The following is a 7,786-nucleotide window of genomic DNA, read 5'->3' as shown; positions in this document are numbered from 1 at the left end:
AAACTGAGTCTATAGTTACAATTGGGTGGGTGGGTGGGTGTGGAGAACACATTTTAAGGGAAAAGAAAACCAGTTTTATTTCTAACCCCAGAGGGAACATGCAGCCTAACAGTCCCTATCACAGGGCCTGTTTATGGGACACCACCACACCTATGACACCTCAGGGCTCCAGTGACTCCTCCTTTTGGCACCAAGATGAGTTTTAATTCTCTTTGCTGGGTTTTCCAGAAGCCTCACAGCTGCATGGTGTCCATGAAAGAGGCCCACTTCCATCTGGGAGCCTCCAGGGTCCACTGGGACAGTCGTCCAACTCCTCTGAGCCTCTGTGGCCTTCAGGGAAAAGGGAAGAGGGCTGCATGCAGCAGGAGGAGACTGTGCATCACGGACCTGACACCGAGAGGCTAGGCACAGTGGCCCGCATTTGAGACCTGGGAGATTTCATGTAAAAATCCTGTTTCCCAGTATCTCATGAAAACCTGGAGATCTGATCACACTGTGGCTATGCTGCAGCTCCATAACACTGACATGGATCTGAGCAATAGCTGCCCACCAAGGACAGGGTGCCTGACTCAGCCCCTGCCTGGAGGAGCCTGTGCTTCTAGGCACCAGCACACAGCAGGGGCATCTTTGTACACAAGCCTGCTACAGGCCCTGCAACAGCTCTTCTCTACACTTAGTACAGAGACAAACATCCTTCCTCAGCTCACTGGTCCTCACCAGGGTGTGGCCCCAGCATCTGCTGGGTCCCTGAGCCCAGTTGTTCCTGTGCTGATCTCTTCTGACTCAGAGCTCTGCTCAGACCCCTCCTCTGCTTGGGACTTCTACTCATCCTCCAGGGCCTGGTGCAAGGCCAATGCTTGGGGAAGCCTTCCTTTCCTCAGACTCTGTTAGGGTCCCGCTATATGCTCTTCCTGACATTTCACATATTCCCTGCACAGCTTGATATGATTTGCCAAAATACAAATGCCTGTCCATCTTCCCAACTGCTAGAGGATGAATTGTCTCTCCCCTCAAATTTCTATGTAGAAGTCCTAACCTCCTGTACCTCAGATGTGACACTATTTAGAGACAGGGCCTTTTCAGAGGTAATTAAGGTGAAATGAGGTCATATGGGTGGGCCTACTCCAAGAGGACTAGTGTCCTTATAAGAAGAGGAGATTAAGACACAGACATACAAGGAGGCAGGAGCATATGAAGACCCAGAGAGAAGACAGCCATCTGTAAACCAAGGAGAGAGACCTCAAGGGAAACCTCAGTGGACATGTGCTACCCCAGGTGAGGGCAGATATCTGGTAGGCGAAAACAACACACAACCCTAGCCACCATTTACAGAGCCCCTGTCCTGGGTCAGATATTGTGGGTGGGAATTATGTGATCTAAGCTGAGCTCTGTTCCTGGAAATCAGAATTATTCATCTCATGTTAGTACTGAAGCTCCAAGTCAGGGATGGCCTACCGCAATCAGAAGGGACTGCAGGCAGCATGAAGGGTCCAAGCTGCCTGACTCTGGAGGCCATGCCCTGTGCTGAGCCAGGCGACCTTCTAAGAACTGGGCTGGTGGCCCCTACAGCCTCGGCCTGTCCTGCCACCCTCCTAAACTGATGCTAGGCACTGAGAGCCAGTGATATGGAAGGCCTGGTGCTGCTCTGCTGAGTGCTCAGGCCAAGGAAGGTATCCCAGGACTTTCCTTCCACAGCCAGTGTTCAGGACTTCCCTTTCCCGGTCAAGACTCTGTTACTCCTGGTACCTCAAGGGCCCAATAAACAGCTAATGAAAGACCAATGAGAATAGAGGTCTGGGCTACCTGTCTGAGTCCTAGGACACAAAGGTGACACTCTATGCCCACTGTTTCAGTGCAAAGGATCTAAGGTGGTCTGCCTGAACCTCAGTCCTGTGAAAGAAGACTGGAAGGGTTCTAACAGACAAGTCAGCTGCAGTGCTTCTGTGCCCCTTGCTTCTGGTGGCTACTGTATGGGGGACTGAAGAGGCAGACAGAGACTCTGGGCTCTTATCAGTTCTGCAGCCGTGAGCAAGGGGCCTCAGTTTCCTTACCTGCAGAATGGGGATGAGTCAGATTAAACAGAGGCACTCCCTGCCTTCCCAGCCATGCTGACTGTGAATTGTTGGTCTGTGCTTTTGTCTCTCCCATAGGGAGGTGCCTTGGGGCAGGACTCTGTTGGAATGGTCTTGGCATCCCTGGTCCTGAGCCTCCACTGACGTTTGTTGAGTAGGACGGGCTGGCACCCTCTCCTTTAAAGTTGTCTTTAAAGAATTAGAGCTCCCAAAGCCATTTCATCAAGAGATGGCTGTGCAGAGGAAGTCCAACAACGCTGGTGCCTGCCTATGTTCAATGAATTTCTAGGGAGGCCCACAGCACACTAACTACCAGGCTCCTTGGCCCCCATAGGCCTGGGTTCATCCATTTGTTCATTCCAGTCCAGTCTGTTGCACTGAACTCCTTCATTTATTCATTCGTGAAAGCAACATTTCCTATTCCATGGAAAGCCATCCCTTTTGGCTTGGCAAACTGTAGTCCCAAACCCTTGCAGATAGGCTCAGAGGGCAGAAGCTGAAGCCAGGAGGCCTAGGGACCCTCCTCAAAACACTTGTTGGAGGTAACCAGGCGGTGGCCCTTCTGACGTCCAGCCACTCTCCCAGGGGCCAAATGGCGGCACCCCTTTCCTACTGGCAGCAAGCTCAGAGACCCTCTGCTCAAGCACACACCAAGCAGAATGACCACACAGTTCCCTTTTCCCACACAGGCCGAGGGACAGAGCTGCACTTTCAAACCTCGCTACCTGCCTTGTGCATGAGAAAACAAGGCTCGGGGAGTGTCTTGAGCAGGTGTTCTGGATTCAAATCCCAGCTCTATAGAACATGAGCAAGTTGCACTACTTATCCTCCAAACTTCAATTTCCTCATCTGTGAAATGGGAATACTCCAAGTGGGTATAAGTAACAGCCAGCCTTTCTAGGAGCTTCCTAGGGCCCTCCTCTGACTGCTGTAATGGCTCCTGAGTGTTGGCTCCTCCTGACGAGCAGCAAACATAAGTTTCCTCTGAGTTCTTACTGGAAGTACAAGTCCACAGGTTTTTTTTTTTTTTTTTTTTTCTCATCTACCTAGAGTCCATTAAGTTGTGCTTAGTAATTATTAAAAGGTTATTAAAGATCACCAAAATTTGATGACCCTAAATGAAAATCAGCAGGACCTGAGACCTCCATGTCAGAGTTTGAGAATCTGGTCACTTCACAAAAAGACCAAGTTCCTGACACATAACTGGACTCTTGGCAGGTGGGGCAGGGCCCACAGAAATGATGAGGCCCTTGCTGGGGCCGCCAGTAGCTATGGGTCTCAATCATTGCTGCTCTGGCTTTCCTAAGGGGAGTAATCTGCCTGCAGCTCTGTGACATGGTCAGATTCATTTGCTGCGAGTTGTGTAGTGATGATGAGGGGCAGTGATGCCCATTATACCAGTTGTATTTGGGGCCTAGAGTTTTCTAGTGACAAGGCTATAAGCTCTGTTTGCACTGTGGGCTATCCCCACTGGACTGCTAATGCAGACCATGTACAATCTTCCTCAAATCGCCATTTCCTGGAGCACCTGGTGGGAGATAGGCCAACTGTCACAAATTTGGGCCACTCAAAAAACTTGTCACATCCTATCAAGGCATCCATAACAACTTCTGGGTCACTTTAGGGTTATGGGACAGTGTTTCATGAGATGAAATCACGTGTGTATGTTCGCTTTCACTCCTAGAGTCAATAAGCAGTGACTCGAAGCTGTCAAGAGTGACATGTCCATTCATCTTCCCACTTGACTTTTCCCTGGTTTGATGTCATCAAAGAATTCACTTCCCCTGAACAGTAGGATGTGTGGGTAGTGGGAGCTGTTGTCCTAGCCTACTATCCAGGCTGCTTCTCAGAGTGGAAGCTGGTGCTTGGGGCATTGACACAGAGTAGAGGGTGAGAGCAGTAGGACAGTGCTGGCTAGGGTGAGCCACAGAAGGCCAGGCCACTGTGCTTCATCACCCTCTGGGCAAGGTACCGAGCCTTCTGAAGCTCTGACAGCTATCTAGGAGTGAACTGGGGAAGGCACTACAGCTCCATAAAACACTGTTTGCATATTATAGTTCAGCTTTGATTCTTGAATCTGAGGCCCAAATGTCCTTTCTGAAATTCAAGCAGTAGTTACAAGTCACTATGGGCCAAACCCAGCCGAAGGCATGTTTTGTTTGGTTCAGACAATTTTAGTTTTTAACCAGGAAATTTTACATAATAATTAAATCAGGTAAAATTTGATCCCTGGACCTATACTCCCATACAGCAAGATTTGGTTGGCACCAGGTAGCAGTTCTCCAGGTCACCACAGTCTCCACCACTCAGTATCACCTGCTACCTGGCCTCTTCAACACTTGCTTGGCCCTGCCAGCATCTGGCCTTGCCACCCAAGGTGAGAGCCCAGAGAGAGCTTGTGGGCCTGGGGGTTAGGGGGCGGATGGGAGGACACCCAGAGGGCTCTTGAGTCTGCCTTCTCCAGCTAGGTCATCCTGCAGAGCCAACAGGGAGTCAGTAAGCTGCATTTGAACCCAGACACATTCACAAGCAGAGGGCTTTGACAGGCCCTCTGAGCCTCTTCCTGATCCAGGGAGCCTCTAATCCTGTAGCAGCATAATCTTGGGCTTCTCCGCCCCTGCACTCCCAACTTGCAGCCAGCAATGCTCTCTCCTCTTTCACATGGCACTGATGGCTTGAGTTTATTGAAGAGTCTTTCACAATTAAGGCACTTCAAAAAAGTTAAAAGTAATTCTTTATGGGAGGAAACGGCAGGAAAAGACAAGGAGGTAGGGGTGGGCAGTGAGGGTGGGTGGGATGAAGGAATCTGACCAGTTATATTTAATAAAAAGCTTAAAAGCCATAAACAGGAAGCAGACCTATTAAATAGGCAACACTGACCTAACAAAGGAATGTGAACTTGAGTTGACTGAAGCAGCGTCACCATGTCTCCCCTCCCTCCACTCCTATCCAGAACCCAGGGCCACCAAACAAGCTTCCTTTTACGTTCTGGCCTGTTTGGAGAACACCGCAACTCTGAATTTGCCTTGGGCTAGAGGAAGGGGAATTGAGGGGAAGGTCAGCACAATCCTATGTACCCCAAAAGAGGCAAAGACATGCCCTCTCCTCTGCACCAGTAGGGCCCCCAGCAGCCTGGGGGAGGGGCAAGTGCTTTGAGGTGCAGCTCCTTCCACCAGGCAGCTTTGCTCTTGCTCTCCCAGGACCCTGCACGCCTCCTTCCCAGATGGCTCCCACAGGTGTGGGCCCAGGGCCCTGAGGACTGAGGGCTGCCCACTGGTCTGCCTGGCTCAAGCCTTGTGCATGTTGCCTGGAGCCCAGAGCAGAGCACTGGGGGCCCCAAGTTTGGCTGAGGTAAGGACCAGAGATGCAGCTGAAGAGCAGCGGATTGGGTAGGGCAGGATCTTGAAGCCCAGAATCAGGTCTAGAGGCTCCCACTGGTATGTCACCTCACCTGCCCGGAGACAGTCTCTCCATAGGGTAATGGGGCTCAGCCCCACCTGGACAGGGCCTTGGGGCACAGTCAAACAGCAGAGCCAAGTATGCAGGGAAGCAGGCCTTTGAGGACTACTGCTCTCCCTCATGATAAGGCAAATGCCACATGTGCCCTCTGGGCTTTAGGGAGGATCCAGGAGGCAAGGCTCCAGCCAGGCTCTTGGGAGAGGAGGTGCTGGCTTTGCATGGTGAGTTGCCAGGAGCTGGGAGTCCTGCTTCCTAGTTGGAGCCAGGGCACTACCCTATCTGGAGATTTTACTCAAGAAACTACACGCCAAGATCACATTGCTCCCCATGACTCCCTCCCTCACAGAATACAACCCAGAGTTTTGCAGCTATGCAGAGAACAGCAACACACTGATGTGAGGTTAACTATAAAATCCTTCAACTTTGTGGCATGTTGGATCACTGTCACATCATAATGCTGTGGGATAAAAGTGTATTGGTTCATTCCATAAACCTGCTAACACGGAAGCATCCCTTGGTCCTTATCCTGTCGTCAGGTGCTATAGCAGAGCCTCGGCTGGCATCAAACAGACCTCCATGCTTGAGCCACTCCTGCCCAATTCCCTGTCCTCAAATGCACACCAAGCTCATCCTCACCTCATGGCCTTCGTACATGTCTCCCTCCCTCTCCTAGGCACCGTCTTCCCTAGGTATCTGTATGGTTCCCTCCCTTTCCTAGGTCAGGCCTCCACTCGACTATAACCCCTTCAGAGAGGTCTTCCCTGACTGCCCTGTCCAGACAGCACACTTGGCAATTTTTGGCCATCTCCCTGTTTTATTTTTCTGTGCAGCACAGTCTATCTTTACTGAGTGTGTTCATGACTGTCCCCTCCCACGACCACAGCACCTTGTCCAGTGCATAGTGTAGGACCTCAGGAAAATGGGTATGGGAAGAGTGCATGGGTAACAAAAGGGTTGACAGAGCTAAAGAAATCCAATGGCTCAATTTCTAGCAGCAAATGCACACCCTTGACCCCACCACAGGCAAGGCCAATTCAGACCGAGTGGAGGCTCAGTGGGGTCTGCTAGTCTCAAAAGGAGGTGGCAACTCACATTCTGGGAAAACCTACTGGCTACCAAGGCAGTGAGCCAGGCCCTTGGCAGTCTCAATCACTAACTCCCCGCTCCAAACTGCCTGTCAGATCAATATTGTTATTCCCACTTCACATACGAGCCACGTGACACATCCAAGGTCACTCCACATGGTCATAGAAAAGCGAGAACTCAGATTCAGAGCTTGAACTTGGCCCAGACCAGATACTGACTCCACATTAGCCTTCTCCAAGATCCACACTGGCATTCCAGCCATAAACTGGTGGGACCAGAGGCCATGCCATCAGGTAGGCTGAGCCCTGCATGTCGGCACAGGCAGGCCTAGAACCCTGAGCCAATGGGCACTGTTGGGGCATCATCTCTGCCATCTCTCTATGGCCTGCCAGCACCCAAGAACAAGAGGAAATAACCATACTCACCAGGGATGTGGATCTTGAACTTGCCACTCTGGCCGAAGGCACTGTCAATGACCCCCAGTTCCCCAGTGGACAGGTGCACCTTGAGCCCCACAAAGAGCTGGATGTTGGTCTCCTTTTTGAACAGGGAGCGGCCAATCACGCTGTAGTCATCTATCACCTGTTCACACATGCCCAGCCCCGGAGAGAGAAAGCATCAGTGCCCACTGGAAAAGGCTAAGGCAACACCCTCCCAGGTGATCAGTCCCTCTTACCAATAATGGAAAGTAATGGAGCCATTATGATGACCAACCCCTCGTCATCATCACTACCTACCACCACTACCACCTACTGAGCCTGGGCTGTACGTCAAGCAGCTGTGAGTGCCTTGTGTGGATCAACATATTTAGCCCCACAGCAGCAACACAAGAAAGGCACTCTCTCCACTTTACAGATGTGGAAACAGAGGCACAGCAGAGTCAGGTCATCTGTCCAAAGTCACAGAGCTCACAAGGTAGGGGTAGCTGAGAATCCAAAGCTGTCCTGCCTATACCTTCCTCTGCATGGCCCTGCCTGTCCCCAGCATTAGTCTAATGACCACTAGTGGCACTCTCTTTATGATAGCTTTTCCGGATAACCCAGGCTGAGAAGATGATATCTACTCCTGAGCTTGCATCCAGGCTTTCTAGAACATACCTCACCCTCTCTCTGGTTTCCCCTCCCATGAGGTGCCTCTGGGAACCTGGTCTCTGCCACCCCATCCCAATA

The 7,786-nt window shown here is 51.2% G+C and overlaps 1 protein-coding gene across 4 annotated transcripts in view; it reads right to left on the bottom strand.

Annotated features, from left to right (window-relative positions):
- Positions 1-7,786, bottom strand: part of EEFSEC (eukaryotic elongation factor, selenocysteine-tRNA specific) — a 242,151-nt gene that overhangs the window by 37,563 nt on the left and 196,802 nt on the right. For 3 of the 4 annotated variants that reach the window (XM_039874603.1, XM_039874607.1, XM_039874604.1), the window contains one exon: positions 7,043-7,199. The exons of the other annotated variant lie outside the window; for it this stretch is intronic. In XM_039874603.1, coding sequence (XP_039730537.1) covers positions 7,043-7,199 — 157 coding nt within the window. The remainder of the gene's footprint in view (positions 1-7,042; positions 7,200-7,786) is intronic. 4 annotated transcript variants of the gene reach the window in all.

Source organism: Pteropus medius, unplaced genomic scaffold (genome assembly GCF_902729225.1).
Source record: "Pteropus medius unplaced genomic scaffold, Ma_sr-lr_union100, whole genome shotgun sequence".
Lineage (NCBI taxonomy): Eukaryota > Metazoa > Chordata > Mammalia > Chiroptera > Pteropodidae > Pteropus > Pteropus medius.
The sequence above is the reverse complement of the archived record's forward strand: the minus strand, read 5'-3'. Positions and strand labels throughout refer to the sequence as shown.